Source organism: Rhincodon typus, chromosome 14 (genome assembly GCF_021869965.1).
Source record: "Rhincodon typus isolate 14 chromosome 14, sRhiTyp1.1, whole genome shotgun sequence".
In the NCBI taxonomy this organism is placed as follows: domain Eukaryota; kingdom Metazoa; phylum Chordata; class Chondrichthyes; order Orectolobiformes; family Rhincodontidae; genus Rhincodon; species Rhincodon typus.
Window position 1 is genome coordinate 66,722,027 of NC_063345.1, and position 16,911 is coordinate 66,738,937.

The window sequence follows — 16,911 nt, forward strand, 5'->3', positions numbered from 1 at the left end:
GAGAGAGAAGGGGGTGAGAGAGAAGGGGGTGAGAGAGAAGGGGGTGAGAGAGAAGGGGGTGAGAGAGAAGGGGGTGAGAGAGAAGGGGGTGAGAGAGAAGGGGGTGAGAGGGAGCGATAGAGGGGGCAGAAAGAGCGAGGGTGGGGAGAAAGAGAGAGAGAGGGGGAGCGTGAGAGGGGGAGCAAATGCGAGAAAGCAGCAGAAGCAGGACTACCAGTGGTGGCGCAAGTAATGTTGGGGATGTTGAATAAATAAGAATGGCAGGCGCACAGCTATCTTGGAGATCACAGACACATGAAGCAATGAGGCTGTGGATGGATTTGAAAGTATAGACTAAACTGTTAATCACAACAGTTCCTCCACTCATTGACCTACTTGCAAGCAATGCAGGTAGAAGGGCTGCTGGACTTTGCTGCCACATTACATTTCTTATATTGTAACAGTGAATAAACTTCAGAAACAGATAATTGGCTGCAAAACATATTGGAATGTTTCCGAGGACATAAAAGGGAGCTGTAAAAATGAAAGCCTTCCTGTGTATATCAACGTAATCCTTATAAAACATTGCTCTAGACAGGCAACCATGACCTTAACACTCAAACAAAATTATCTGCATACTTTCCTTTTCAAATTTCATTCCTGATGGAAATGTTTTCCTTTAACACCTTCAAGATGCAACCAGTGGCATCTTTGCATAGGTTGTAAGCCGCTTGGATGGTAAATAAATGATTCTGTACTTTTAAGATCCTCATGTTCATTCCATCTTAAGACCAAAGCAAACTAAAAAAGGAATAGGAGGAGGCCATTCATTCCCTCAAGCCTGCTCTGACTTTTATTCCAATCATAGCTGATACATATCTCAACTCAATACTTCTCGGTACCCTCATCCAACAACTATCGACCAACCTCAGTCTTGAAAGCCTATTGCATGTGGCAGCCTTCGGGGGAGAGAACTGCAAATTTGTGCTCCCTGTTGTGTGAAACTCTGCTTCATGATTTCACTCTGAAAAGCGTATGATTATGACGAATGGTCACTGTTATGGAGCGGAGGTTGAACCCCTCTGATAATTAAAACCAAAACACTCAGAGAAGCTTGCCTCGCCTTGTAACCTGCTGAAGGAAATGGGGAAAATGGTGCAACCTGCCTTTCACCTCCCAATCTGTTACAAAGAAGAGGTTAAATGAAAGAAATCCCTGATGCTCACTTTATAAGCAACAAGTAACAATTTCTTTATCTAACTCTGACAGTGAACAAATTCACAGACCTGCTAATAAACTGAACAATTCTCACTTAACAACTAACTATTCCCAAACAGAATAAAATTCTAATGGCATGCTATTCCAATAAATATAAGTCCCACTTATATAAACCAAAGTAATTAGAAAAATAAATTTAAAACTTAGACTCTCAAAACTACAGCCAGGATGCATCTTCAGGAATGTTCCATGCCTTTTCCACTATTCTTCAGTCAGGAATTATTTCTTCGTCAAATCCTTGCATCAGGAGTATTAGCTAAGATTACCGTGGTACCTTCTAGATGGTGCTCAACTAGAGAGCTTAGAGATTTCTGTGAGAGCCAGAGTTTTACTCTTCCAATGGCAGTCACTCTCACAGAGCTCTCACTCTTCTTATATACCCTTGATGACCTGTCAATTTTCTGAAAATAGGATTGGTCCTGGGTTGTCAACACCATCAGATTTAAATTTAATTGGGTTTTGGCATCTAAGGTCTGGTTTAAATTAATTAGCTGATATTCAAGCTGGTTGCCTTGACATCAAAACAAGCCTAGGTTGCCAACTACACGGCCAATTGATACATATGTTTCAATTGTCTATGTATCCACAGCTGCTTGCAGACATGTTTTTCTTCTCTTCAAGCTTATAAAAGCACAGCACTTCTTAAAGGGACCACACACTCTTTCCCCTATCATTTTTACTAACAAATTCTAACATCCTGCCTTCTAATTCACAAGTAATCTACCCTGCTTCGCAACATTTATGGGATACAAAATGTTAATTCTGCTTTCTCTCCACAGGTGCTGCCAGACTTGAGTTTCTCCAGCAATTCCTGTTTGTGTTTCTAAAATTGTCCCTCATTCTTCTCAATGTTTCCCCACCCAGAACAGTTTCTAGTACAATGGATTATCAATTCCTTTTTGCTTCTGAAAGGTCAATTGTTTAAAAATGAAACCTTAAATAGAAGTTTCCCCATCTTGGGGATTTAGGGAGGTGCCTTCACAAGTACCTTGTTTGCATCTGAACTCTTGATATATGGTTCAGCACACTGGGCAATCCCTCCTTGTAGCACTTTCTCCACTCGTGCGACTAGAAAGATATCCGGATGAGGGGCGGTCACTGAAAAGATCCCCTGCAAAGAAAGCCACAAACACACAAAACATTAGAAACAGAGTGATGAGTGAAATGGGAGCACACCACTTTGTTATTCTAGAAAAGACTTCTTTCACAGCACCACACTTCACAGTACAAAGGGAGGCCATTTGGCCCATCGTGACTCCAATAAATCCCTTTCTCCACAGTCTTACAAAGCTCTCTCTGTTAAACCAAAGGCTAACACAATCAAAGATAAAGAGTACCAGCAATTGAGGGAACTTGGTCCATTTACTGCTAGCATTCCCATAGCAATACCTCGGCAAAACAACAGTCTGCTTGTCTGGTTTGAAATTCAACAAAAGCTTGGCATTTAACTATTCCATACTGCATTCTCATTGTTGATGTTTCAATCAGAGTCAACTTCCCAACCAATCAGCACCCATTTCTCATTCAGGAATAAAACAATTGCTTCTTTTGTGATTCGGTAATCTTCAAATTCTGTCCTGATGGGAGCAAGAGCTTCCAGAGAAAGCTCTGTATTATCAAGTGACAACCATTTGGGATAAATAATATAAAATGTTGACAAAACAGTCAATGGTGCTTCAAGGTTCTTTACCAGCATTATCGTTACTCACTTCCGTAAATTCCAGGGAGCTATTAAGTTCTCTTCACCATAATCCACACTTCAAATATTGTTGAAATTGGACTTAGGGATTATAATGATGCAGTTCCTCTTACCGAGGTTATCATTCACTTTCACATGGTGCAACGTTAAAATATCAGAGAAGGCGCGTCTTCATGACCAAAACGCCCACTCAATTTGCTTGTTCGGGACTTCTTCCATTAATAATTAACACAACTAAAAATGATTGTCAATTGCTATCGATATCAAAAAAGATGCCCCGTCAACTTGCACAGAGCTTTTCCAATTGTACAAGAAATGAAGAGGACCAGGCTCAGTCTGCATTCCCAATGTAACTTCATCAAGCACAATCCAGTCCAGCTCTACCTTTCTGGGATCTGTACTCTCATAAGAACAGTGACAAATGGCTTCAGTAGTAAATGAAGCCAATATATTGATGGACTGAGAAGCAGTGCTTTGGATAAAGACTCATCATTGCCTCAGGAATCCTACCTGTTTTGGATAGCGAAGAAGCCTCTCAGCCACTCCTTTAACACGATCGTCGTTACCCATCGGAGAATTTGCAGCAGTTGCCCCATTTTCAGCTCCGCCCTCGACACTTCCCAGCAACATCTGCCGAACAGCCGGGGGGTTCAAGTCCACGTGGAAATCTTCAGAGATCTTGCAATTATTCTTTGCATCAAACAGTGCGAGGGTCACAAAGAAAGGTTCAACCTGGTATTCGAATACAAGGTCACGGTGAAATCAGGAATGCGGCCTGCAAGCAGTGTCAATTTGTATGCATTCTTCCAACAGCATCTTGAGACAAACAGTGTAACATAAAAACTATTCCAATTGGAACAGGACTTTTATCTTTCTCCACTACTGCACATAGAGTTAATTGTTCTCGCGCATCAGAGAGACAGACAGGATTATAGCTATTGTATCTGCAGTGCCTTCAGGGTACTACACATATCTGCCAGATATTGCCTATCAATTGTTCCTGTTCAAATTATATGGGCATAGACATTTATGTACTTTTCACACTTCTCATAATCTTAGGATGCCCTAATAGTGGCTCAAAGACAGTGAAGTACTCTTGAACAGCAGCCACAGTTACAGTGTGAGAAATAATTGCTTGCTAGTACAGAACTTAAACCTTGCCAAAGAGAGACATGAATCAAAGCTTTTCATTCTGAACTCATCAGGACTAATTCACATGAAAACCAGGTCTAGAAAAATTTAAGCTAGTTGCCAACTAACCATAATCCAACTAATTAGCACTCTCTTCCCATGCTGTATCAATTTTTCCTTCCTTTCTAGAGGTAATTTTCTTGCTTTTCAGACCTGATGAATGAAAAATGGGAACCTCAACTTCATGACCCCTTTTAGCAAGGTTAAATGTAGTAAATTGAGCAGCCAATTTGTGCACAAATGTGATGTAGACTGGATAACCTATTTGGTGATGTTGGTTGAGGGTTAAATGTTGGTTCAGGACACTAGGGAGAACTTCACTGCTCAGGGAACTTGAACATAGTGGCTTATACAAAATATGGCACACTGTGGACAATGCAGTACTCCCCCTTTGTCACACTGGAATGTCAGTTGAGGTTATGAGCTCAAGACTCCGCAGTGCTGGCATAAATCCTCAACCTTCTGACACAGAGCTGAAAGATGGGTGTGCAAACAGTATGACGGAGATATTAAACAACACTTTGTCCTGACTTTCCATGAAACACAAAGGATTCCAAAAAAGCAGGGAACAAAGGGCCAAGAAAGAATGAGATGACAGTGTAAGAAAGAAACGCACTGAAGAAATTAATAGAACTAAAAGTGGACAAATCCTGATGGCCTGCACTTTTGGATTTTCAAACAGGAAAGTACAAAGTTAGCGGACACAGTTTTAAAAAAAAGTTCTAGAATTCCCTGAAAGTTGGAACAATATCCATGCATTGGAAGGCAACAATCATGAGCCCAGTGTATGAGAAAGGAGTCAAAAAGATAATAGTGAAGCTAATCAGTCATCAGGGTTCAGGAAAGTACCAGATTTTAGAACTGGAGCAGGATGCTTAGAAATTGATAATCTGGTGAGGCAGAGTTGAAAAGCCCATGTCTTTTTTATTTTTGTGCTTTTATTTTAAATCGTGAAATGAGAAAGAAAGGCTTTAAAATGAGGGATTTGCAAAGATTGCAGCATGCTTTGATTAAAAGAAATTAATCTGACTCTCATTACAAGCATTGTTTAGACAGCAGCTTGGTCAAGCAATGACTGAAGTCTAGTTTGCAGATGAACTGGAGCTGAGGGGTTGTCTACAGATGGAGCTTTTGTTTTGATTCATTCATGGGATGTGGGCATCATTGGCTGGCTGGCCAGCCTTGTTTGCCTGTTTCAAGTTGCCCTCGAAAAGGTGGTGGTAAACTGAGTTTGTGAACCACTGTAGTCCACCTGCTGTGGGTTGACAAGCAACATCCTTAGGGAGGGAATTCCAGGATTTTGACCCAGCGATAGTGAAGGAATGACAATATATTTCCAAGTCAGGATGGGGAGTGGCCCGAGTGGGGGAATTGCAGGTGTTGGTGTTCTCATGTATCTGCTGCCTTCGTCCTTCTAGATGGAAGTGGTCATGGGATTGTAAGGTGCTATCTAAGGATCTCTGGTGAATTTCTGCAGTGCATCTTGTAGATAGTACACACTGCTGCTTCTGAGCGTCGATGGAGGAGGGAGTGGATGCTTGTGGATGATGGTATCAAGCTTCTCGAGTGTTGTTTGAGCTGCACCCATCCAGGCAAGTGGGGAGTATTCCATCATAATCCTGACCTGGGTGACAACAAGAAACCAATTGCTTTTGTGGACGAGAGACCAGTTATCAATGGCAAACCTCTTTTGCCTGCCAACAACTGTGTGATTGGTTGCCGGGTATCTGAATAGCTTTGGGATTGTGAACAAGATACAGAGGAGCTATTCAGACCAAGAGCAATCCTGTAGCTCTCTTCTAGTTCTTTGCAATGAAGGCCACCTTAAGCCTGAAGGAACCAGTTTATCTTATCTTCATCGATTGCTATAAGCTGTGGCTTTTAATTGAGAAGTCAGAGTGAACCAGCCTTCCTGTGCCTCTTGTAAACCAGTGGAAGCATTCGGTATATGGAGGCAGAGAAGCACCCTTCCCTTAAACAAAGCCACGATGACTAACCATGATTAATCTGAGCCTTTCCAAGTAACAAGAGTAACAACAGGACAAATAGCCTCTTCTGTACCGTAACAATTCTTTGCTTCTGGTTCTGTTGCTGTCGAAGGGAGACAGTAAGATTTTTGTTTGTCAGAGGTGATCATTGCCTGTCACTCAAGTGCTATGATTGCTGCTTATAACTTATCAGCTTAAGCCTGGATGATGTCCAGATCTTGTTGCATTTCAACATGGACTGCTTCAGTATCTGAAGAGTCGCGAATGGGGCTGAACATTGTGCAATCATCAGCAAACATCCCCACTTCTGACCTCATGATTGAGGGGAGGTCACTGATAAGACAGCTGAAGCTGGTTGGACCTAGGACACTACTCTGAGGAACTCCTGCAGAGATGCCCTGAAGGTGAGATGACTGACCTCCAAAAACCACAGCCATCTTCCTCTGTGCTAAGTAGGGTTGCAACTAGCAGAGAGTTTCCCCCTGATACCCGTTGATTCCAGTTTTGCTCAGGTTTCATGATGCCACCTTTCATCAAATCTATCTTTGATTTGAAGGTCAGTCACTCTCACCTCTCCTCAAGAATTCAGCTCGTTTGTCCAAGTATAAACCAAAGCTGTCATGATGTTAGGAGCTAAGTGGACCTGGCAGACACAAACTGAGCATCATCATTGAGGAAATGCTGCTTGGTAGCACAACTGATTAATAAGAGTAGACTGATGAGGCGGTAATTGGTCAAGTTGGATTTGTCCTGCTTTTTATGTACAGGACATACCTGGGTGTGTTTCCACATCCTCGGGTAGATGCCAGTATTGTATCTGTGCTCGAAGAGCTTGGCTAAGACAGTGGCCAGTTCTGGAGCACAAGGCATCAGTACTATTGTCTGAATGTTGTCAGGGTCCATAGCCTTTGCAGTATCCAGTGTCTCCACATGTTTCTTGAGATTATGTGGAGTGAATAGAATTGGTTGAAGACTGGTATCTGTGACATTGAGGAACTCAAGAGGAGACCAAGCAATTTGGCACTATTGCTTACACATGCTTGCAATGCTTCAGCCTTACCTTTTACACTCAAGTGCTAGGTTCTTCCATAATTGAGATGAGGATATTTGTAGACCCTCTTCCTCCAATGAGTTGTTTAATTGTCCACCATCATTTATGACTTGATGTGGCAGGACTGCAGAGCTTAGATCTGATCTGTTGACTGTGGGATCATTTAGCTCTATCACTTGCTGCTAATGCTGTTTTCCAAGTAAGTAGCTCTGTGTTGTAGTTTCAGAAGTTTGCAAATTGTGGTTGAATACAATTCTGCTACTGATGGCTAACAGTACCTCATGGATATTCAGATCTGAGTTGCTAAATCTGTTTGAGCTCTATCTCATTTAGCACAATGGTTAAGTACTACGTAACATGCCAGAGGGTGTTCTCAATGTGAAGACAGGGCTATGTCTCCAGGAGGATAGTGCAGTAATCATTCCTACCAACACGGTCTGCAGCAGGGAGATTGCTGATCATAGAGTCATACAGCCCAGAAACAGACCCTTCAGTCCAACCTCTCCATGTTGACCAGACATTCCCATCTGACCTAGTCTCATTTTCCAGCATTTGACTGATATCCCTCTAAGCCCTTCTATTCATATAGATATCCAGAAGCCTTTTAAATGTTGTAACTGTACTTGCCTCTACCACTTCCCCTGGCAGCTCATTCCATACACACACCACCCTCTGTGTGAACAAGTTCCTCAGGACCTTCTTAAACTCTTTCCCCTCTCACCTTAAACCTATGGCCTCTAGTTTTGGACTCCCCTACCTATCCTAGGAAAAAGACTTTGGCTATTCACTCTATCCATATTCCTCGTGATTTTAGAAACATCTATAAAGGTCACCCCTCAGCTTCCAACGCTCCAGGGAAAATGTGCTCCAGCCTATCCAGCTTCTTCCTATAGCTCAAACACTTCAGTCCCAGCAATATCCTTGTAAATCTTTTCTGCACTCTCTCAGGTTTAACAACATCCTTCCTATAGAATGGCGACCAGAATTGTACGCAGTACTCCAAAAGTAACCTCACCAATGTCCTTTACAGCCACAACTTAATATCCCAACTCCTATACTCAATGCACTAATCAATAAAGGCAAGCATACCAAACACCTTCTTCACCACCCTATCTACCTGCAACTCCACTTTGAAGGGACTATGTACCTGTAACCCTAGGTCTCTTTGTTTGGTGACACTCTCCAGGGCCCTAGCATAAAGTGTATAAGTCCCGCCCTGATTTGCCTTACCAAACTACAACACGTCACAATTATTTAAATTAAACTGCATCTGCCACTCCTCAGCCATTGACCCATCTGATCAAGATCTCGTTGTACTGTTAGATGACCTTCTTCACTATACCACCAATTTGTCCAGCACTGGTTAGAGCTCTCACCATGTTCTGCATATCAGTAATATCCTTTAAGACTTGTCCAGCCTGGTCAGCAGCAGTGCAAACGTGCCGCACTTGGTGATGGAAATTGATCACACAGAGTACAATTTGTGTGCACGCCACCCTCAGTAGCCCCTCTAAATGGTGTTCAACATGAAGGAATGCTGACCCATCGGCTGAGGGGGAATGGTAGCTGGTAATCAGCAGGAGCTTGCCGTGTCCATGTTTGACCTGATGTGGTGAGACTTCATGACATTCGGAGTCAACATTGAGGCCTCCCAGTGTAACTGGGCCACCACCTCTGCTGGGTTTGTCCTGGAACGTAGGATTGCCCAAAGTGCTTCACAGTCGTAAAAATATCTTGGAAGTGGAGATACTGTACTAATTCAGTAAACAGGGATAGGCAATTTGCACACTGCAAGATTTAAGAAAGCATGGTCAGTTAATGCTCAATCAATACGCTTAGTGGATGAGGAATACAAGTTGGTAAGTTGTGGAAGCTCCTTTTTGAAAGAGGGCCATAGAATCTTTTGTATCTGCCTGGAGGACAGATGAGATCCTGGTCTAATCTTTCAGTGAAACAATCAGCTCCGCGAGTCTGTCTACAATTCAATTAGATCACAGCTGACATTTCCCCCCTCCAAAACCCATTTGGAAATGGATTCTTGAACTCACTGTCACAGCTGTCTGGGTAGAGGGGATCCAGATTTGTGAAATGTTTCTCAAGATACCTCTGGAATGTCCTAGCTCCTTGTTTTTTAGTATTTGGCCAGAGGAGAAAGGGTATTTAGAGACAACCTACCAAATGCTTTAACCATCTTGAATATCTCATACATATCACTCCTTCATCTTCAGCACTGGAGGGAAAACAAGTCTTGGCTCCAGAACTTCTCATAAAACGGACAAGATTTCCTTTACAGTTTTAACCTTCATCAGTCTCAATCAGTCGGAAAACACTTGAAAACAATTACAATTTAACCTCTCTATCATCGGCCATTTGTAACTCTCCAAGTTACTGCAAGATAATCTGGTGCCTTTGAATAGTGACTAAGAGCGAAGAATGACTAAAATAAAACTGACAGTCTGCAAACTGTAAATGATTGAACGGTGAAAAGGGAATGAAAGAGACTGCTTGGTTTTTTAGTATTCCAACTTTCTCATGTAGGCACAGTCATTCTTTAAATTCTTGAATGATTGCCACTAGTAGGAAGCACTGATTCTACTTGTGCTTGATTGTAACTGCCTTGGCATTATTTTTCAACCAATGGTATAAGGCATAAAAGCTCCGTGTACACAGACTGACAACGTGCCGTATTTTCCAGACCCAGGATTGACAGTGACCTGACGTATAGTCCAGGATGCGTGCTGACGCATTAACCACTGTAGTAATTCCCCATGATGTCTAAACTACAGATGGGCAATTCTCTTGCTCACTGTAACATTGCATGATGGAGACTTGGGGCAGTTCTGACAACTTAACTGAACTGTTACTGAAGAAATGTTAAGACAGATGTCCAGCCAGACTCCTGAGTGACTCCACAGTTGAATTCCTAACTACATACTGAGGGCCCAACTCTAACCTCAACACCGCCACCATGACCCACTACCCACCACACCAATCTACCCCTTTGTGCCGTCAACCACATCCCCTCACAACACCCTGTACAATCTGACTACCCCTCCCAATATGCCATCTACACAACCAAACCTGGAGAAGCACCCCCAACTTGAATATCTCCCTATGAGTAGACCTGAGCAGCTCCCAACTCAACTATCCACCTCACCCACTCTACCTGTCACCTTAACCAGCTACCTATTCAGTCATTCATCTACTCACCCATTTACAATCATTCACAGTGGACATTTAAATTCAAAAGGTTAATGGGATGCTCTCCCTTATTACAAGAGGAACTAAACTTAATAGAAGGATATTGCATTACAATATACAAGGCTTCATTGATTTTATATCTTAAAAACTGTGTGTAGTTTTGGTCTTCATATTTAAGGAAGGTCTTCATATTTAAATGAGTTGGAGGTGATTCATCCAGAGGAGGTTTACTGAATTGATACCAGAAATGAGTGAGCTGACTTATGAGGAAAGGGTGGACCAACTAGGCTTGTTTCTACTGGAACTTAGAAGAGTGAGATGAAGTGTATTGGCAGTCCCCGCATTGCAAACAAAGCTCTGTTATAGTGTCATACAGCACAGAAATAGACCCTCTGGTCCAACCGTCCATGCCGACCTTGCTCCCAAACTAGTCCCACCTGCCTGCACTTGGCCCATATCCCTCCAAACCTTTCCTATTCATATACTTATCCAAACGTCTTTCAAATGTTGTAACTGCACCTGCATCCACCACTTCCTCTGGCAGTTCATTCCACACACAAACCACTCTCTGCATAAAAAAGCTGCTCGTTGTGTCCTTTTTAAATCTTTCTCCTCTCACCAAAAAAAAAATGCCCCCTAGTTTTGAACTCCCCCACCCTAGGGAAAAGACCTTGGTTATTCACCTTATCTATGCCCCTGATCTTATGAATCTCAACAAGGTCATCCTTCAGCTGCCTACGCTCCAATGAAAAAAGTCTTTCCAGTCCATTTGCAAATTGATTTGTATGTAAGTTGGAACACAATACAGGACAATGTAAAATAACTCTTCATAAGTACAGGAAATGTTTGTACATCAGAACATTTAAAATTAATATTAATACAGGATTGCATTTTTAAAAAACAAACATTCATAAGTCAGATTTTTAGTAATCGGGGACCCTCCATGTAAGATTCTGAACAATCCTCACAAGCTGGATGTGACGTTTCCACTTATGGGTGAGTCCAAAACTATGGGCACAGTTTCAAAATCAGAGTTTTTTTTAGAACAGAGATGAGGAGCATATTTTTCTTAATGAGGGTTGTGTGCTTTTGGAACTCAGCCTCAGGAGGTGTGGGGTGATATAATACTTTTAAGATACGAACGGTTAGATTTATGTTAGGAATGAAATCAAGGGTTATAGGAGGTCGACAGGAATGTGGAATTTGAAATGCAATAGGATCAGTCATGATCTAATTGAATGGCCTAGTAGGTTCGAAGGGCTGAATGGCCTACTCCTGTTCCTATTTCTTAAGTTCATATTTCATGCTGTAAAAAGGTGTGATGTCTGATTATCCCTCAATTTTGAGCAGCTGCAACGGAGCTCTCTGAGGAAGCCAGCACTCCAGGGTCCTGGAATAGACAGGCTCGGAAAGTCCCATTTAGTAACGCAGAGCAGCGTGGTGTCAGGGGAATGTTCAGGTGGATTGAAAATCAGACCTCAAAATTCCTGGGCTGATTATTCAGAGTTCATCCATCCAATTACCATAGAGCATTAATAAAACAGTGATCAGAATGGCTGTATTTCTTTTGTAAAATCAAAGGAACACGAAGTCAACAAGATCTCTAACACAAGTTAACTCTAACAAGAATGCAAGAACCAGGGGAGAGACATTCAGCCCTGCCAGCCTGTTCTATCACTATATTAGATTATGCTTTGATTGCTCATGGTGAAGACGATCATTTGGAGCTTCAGTGTTTGAGAAAGGGACAGCTGAGGCAGATCCCTACTCAGATATTTCTGCAAATAGGCCAGGGTGGCATAGGCAGTTTAGTTTTGAATGAGTTACTGGCTCAGGATTTCCTCTCCTAATGGTTTCTTCCTGCCACTGATACACAATTGCTTTTACAGGAACTAACTCAAAACTAATTCGAGTTGGTTTGCAACAGATCCAGTGACCCTGGTGGAGCTTCTCTCAAGGCTCATAGTCAACCTCAAACCCAGCAGAGTCATGCCTTTAGAATCTCCTGGTAGAGCTTCCTTTTAATGCCATGAGAGTGCACCCTTGACTCAAGCGCTCCAGAGGGGATTCAGTTTAGTGAGTGAGTGTTAGGTATTGTGGCTCCTGACCAGACCGACTCAGTCGTGACTGCCTCAGTATGATACAGATATTTAGCATGCAAGCTCGGGTCAGCACCCGGTAACTTTCCTCCTCAGTCCTACTGAGCAATTAATTACATCAGGGCATCAACCTTGACTCTGTTGGGAGCACTTGCAAGTGAGTTTAATGGCTGGGGAACCAAAAGCTTGAGTCCATGATCTATGAGGGTACACAAGTGCAGCTATGATAAAGTACCAAATTATTTAGAGGGGTCGCCCCTTTGATCATTACAATAATCAGAGTTCCTGCTTGGTGTCCCGATGAGCAGTGACCCCGAAACCAACACCATCACTGATGGTTACAGACTGCTGCGACAAGCTGAAGGGAGATAGTTTGATCAGTGAAAGAGGCAGAGTACAAAAGCATTAGGCGAAAGTTTTATAACTTGCAGGTTAGGCCACTGCAGCGCTACTGTCTCCAATTCTAGATACTTTAGGAAGGAACGCAAGGTCTTTGTGAGAATGCAGATCATATGTACTCAAATCATTTCAGGGAGATTGAACTCAGAGACCAGGACAGCGGAGACAGGTATTTTGTCAACAGGGAAGCTAAAGGGGAGATTAAATACAACTTTGCAAATTCACAAGGAGCTTTGATTATAATGAAATAAAAAGAAACTGGTAAGAAGCTCAGTAGCCAGAGAACACATATCCTAGAACCAGAGGGAAGATAAGAAAATCTTTGTTTAAAACCAGTGAGTTATGATAGGCAATGCACTGCCCAAAAGGTGATGGTAGCAAATTCAGTAATTTAAGATTTGAAAAGGCATCACATATACATAGGAAAACAAATTGTTTTGTAGGCTTTTGGGAAAAAGCACGCTAAGTGAGGTTAATTGGGCTGTTCTGTCAAGCAACACCGATGGATTGAATGACCTCCTTGTGCATCACCAGACGGTGACAGTGAAAAACAAATTATGACTGGTATCAATGTTCGTGGGATCTTGCTGTACAAACAGACTTCCCTTATACTGCATAACAAGAGAGGTAGCTGCTCAAAAGTAATTCATTGGCTATAAGGCATTTTGTCACGTGATAATTAGCTATGATTCAAAAGAAAGGTTTTTCATCACTTTATGCCAATTATTTAAACTGCAGCAATTTTTAATCATCGCAAGTGCACACCATTCTTTTAACTGTACTGCACAGTATGTAAACAGAAGTTCGATATTTCTTGCAGAGGGTCCCATGTCAAACTGTGCATTAATGACAGAAACAGATCTGTCCAAACATGACAACGCTTTCAATGCAACTCACGTTTGTCGGCGTGCCATCTGCCTGCTCATTCACACAGCCTTGAAGAGCAAAAGTCAAGTCATGGCATTTTACCATAAAGCGCTTGCCAAACTTCTCCTCAAAGGGCCTCACGTCTGGCTCAATTCCTGAAAAATCCAGCTTCTTAAAAAAATAAAAAATAAGGTAGCAGTCAGCAGCTGATATAATCGTCAAGTCTACACAATTTATTTGGTTTTAATTTACTTTTCACAAATCTTTACTTTAAGGTAATGGGCTTGTCTTATCAGTGCCCTTCCTACACCTCCGCTTAGATGGATGTGGGACGTGTTGTAACAGACATCGTTTTGATCTTTGCTTTTCCTTGTTTGGACAGTAGGGCCTCGTTATCAAAGTACGTCAACCGACAAGTTAACCAGTCAAAGTTGTTCGCTCATTTTCACTGCCCAGCTATAATCAACTAAAGAGCTCTGTAAAAAGAGGAAAAGTGGGGGCCTTTTCAAGCTGTACAACCACACCTTTAGGTGTGAAAAAAAAACTCATTAAGTGATACATATCTCAGGCATCTCCAGTCCTTCCTCCTCTAGACATAAACACTCAGTCTTAATTTGATGGTTAATTTGGGCTCATCATGGACCCCACACGTTCTTGCTTTAATAATTTAAAAAAACAGGGGATTATAAATACTTCCCAACAATTATCAAATTCCTACAGTGCAGTAGCTGTTAAAAAAAATACTCTCAACTTCTGGCTGATCAAAGGACTTCTGATTTTCTCAATAAATGATCTTGCACATGAATAATCAATTTTATGCTTTTCAGAGTTCATCATTTACCATTCGGTCCTAAACTGGAAAATAGCATATGCGACAAATGAAGGAGAATGGAAGATATTCAAAAATAAGTAAGTTGAATCAACTTAATCTATAAAAGGGAACTTTCCTGATGATCTAACTGTATGTTCAATGTTAAAGATATCTTACAATTCACATTTAATAAGTCTAACTAATTGTGTTGCAGTTCATAATTCCCAAACACTTCCACATACTCATGTTTTGTTATAAATACAGAAAGCAAATCTATTCAGAGTTGAATCTGCTAACTTTTTGTTTGTAAAACTGCACTGTGAATATATATTTAATGCTCAGCAAGCAATCAAGATGCATATCAAGAAAGAGCATTTACCAAAGGCAGAATTTCAGCAGACTTTCTATTTTCCTTGCATATTATAGGTAAAGCTGGTCAGAGTCCCTGTCAAGCAATGTTAGTGGGTTTCTTGGTCTTGGGCAACTAATTTGATTTAATCTTGCATACTAAAGAGGTAAATAAAGCGATTAAGTCATCATTTCTTTCTCCCCTAGGGATGTTTAAATGGCATATGGTCCAAAAACAAATGCTAGAGAATTCTTTATCATAATTATCAAACCGTCCCTAATTAACACTGAGATAAACATTGTGTTTGTTAAGCCCAAGCAAAACAACAGAACACGTAGTTTGGTTCAGCAAATTGAAACCCCAGATTTTACAAAGCATTAGTAATCTATAATTCATCATTTCTACCTGTGCTTCTGGATCCATCGCAAACAGTTTACACCGGCCTTCATTCCTGCTGAGCTTGTTAAGGTAATCCGATTCTCGGGCATACTAGAAACATACAACATGTAACACCATTTACCTCATTTCAAGACCAGTGTCTAGAGACAGCACTGGGAATAGTCAGTAATTCCTTACTGAGACAAAGTTGAGATAAGAGGAAATTTATAAGTAGAACCATCACTGTGTTCACAACTGGAGTGAACAGTTCTGGTCCTTTTATTTCAGGAACGATATACTGGTGTTGGAGGCAGGTGCACAAGGTTGATCCCTGGTATGGAGAGATTGCTTTATGAGGAGAGGTTGAGTTGGTTGGCTTTGTACTCACTGGAGTTCAGAAGAATGATTGGAGACCTTGGAACACATAAGGGACTTAAAAGGGTAGATGTGGAGAGGTTGTTTCCCCGTTTGTGGGTGAGTATAGGATGAAAGGCATCATCTCAGAATAAGAGGTCACACATTTAAGACAGATCTGGAGTCGTCTTTTTCTCTTAAGGGGCAGTCAATCTGTGGAATTCTTTACCAAAGAGAGCTGTAAAGGCTGCGACATTAAGTATATCCAAGGCTGAGATAGATTGATTTTAATCAGAAAGGGAATCAAGGGTTATGGGGTAAGATGGGAAAATAGAGTTGCAGGTTATCAGATCAATAGAGCAGACTCGAGAGGCTGAAAGGCCTACTTCTGCTCCTAGATCTTATGGTCTTCTGGATTTTGAACCGCCTTCAATTTGACCAACATCAGTCATAAAATCTCACTTTGAACTATACACACTTAATGAATTTTTAAGTGTTCTGAGGAAGGGTCACCGGACCCGAAACGTTAACTCTGTTTTCTCCTCCACAGATGCTGCCAGGCCTGCTGAGGTTTTCCAGCAACTTTGTTTTTGTTCCTGATTTACAGCATCCGCAGTTCTTTTGGTTTTTAATGAATTTTTAACTCCACTGAGACACCTCACTACACTTTCTCCTGCCTTAGGAAAAAGTTAATTCAAATTCAAAATACCTTCATCAACTCGGGATGCATACTTTTCTCTAAACTTTCCATCATGCTTTCAGACTTCCCATGGCCAAAGGACTCCTCATCTGGAAATCAAACACACATTTTCAGAAGAACCACATTCCAGTGAACTGCAGAATTAAGGAAGAACAGGCTAACTACTTGCCTAGTACCCAGGCCTCAGGATGGCCCAGAGAATCTGACAGCCCTCAAAAGGCAGGGACAACGAAGGTAAATGAATGTGCATGGCAAGATTTCACAAACATCAAGGGTGAAAAACAACAAATTATTTGTTTTGGGGATACTAGTCAAGATATGAAATTTGACCAGGCTATGCTCTTCTTCAAAAAATGCAATGGGGTCTTTAATGCCCACAAAGGAGTGCACCCTGGTCCATAGTTTAACATTTCAGTCGAATGAAAACAGATGGAATCTTTTACCTACCCACCAATCAATTGCCCAGCTGTAACCTCCCCAATTGCCCCACTAGCTGTAACTTCACCAGTCTCACTGCTGATCAACAGGGCTGCTGGTGTCTGATTGGCTAACAACCCTGCGAGGGGT

General features: G+C 41.7%; 1 protein-coding gene across 1 annotated transcript in view; it reads right to left on the reverse strand.

The window, feature by feature from the left end:
- Positions 1-16,911, reverse strand: part of dock11 (dedicator of cytokinesis 11) — a 252,061-nt gene that overhangs the window by 144,649 nt on the left and 90,501 nt on the right. The window contains exons 9-13 of the mRNA XM_048604955.1: positions 16,354-16,433; positions 15,318-15,401; positions 13,783-13,923; positions 3,467-3,688; positions 2,246-2,368 (exon numbers count right to left, since the gene is read on the reverse strand). Coding sequence (XP_048460912.1) covers positions 2,246-2,368; positions 3,467-3,688; positions 13,783-13,923; positions 15,318-15,401; positions 16,354-16,433 — 650 coding nt within the window. The remainder of the gene's footprint in view (positions 1-2,245; positions 2,369-3,466; positions 3,689-13,782; positions 13,924-15,317; positions 15,402-16,353; positions 16,434-16,911) is intronic.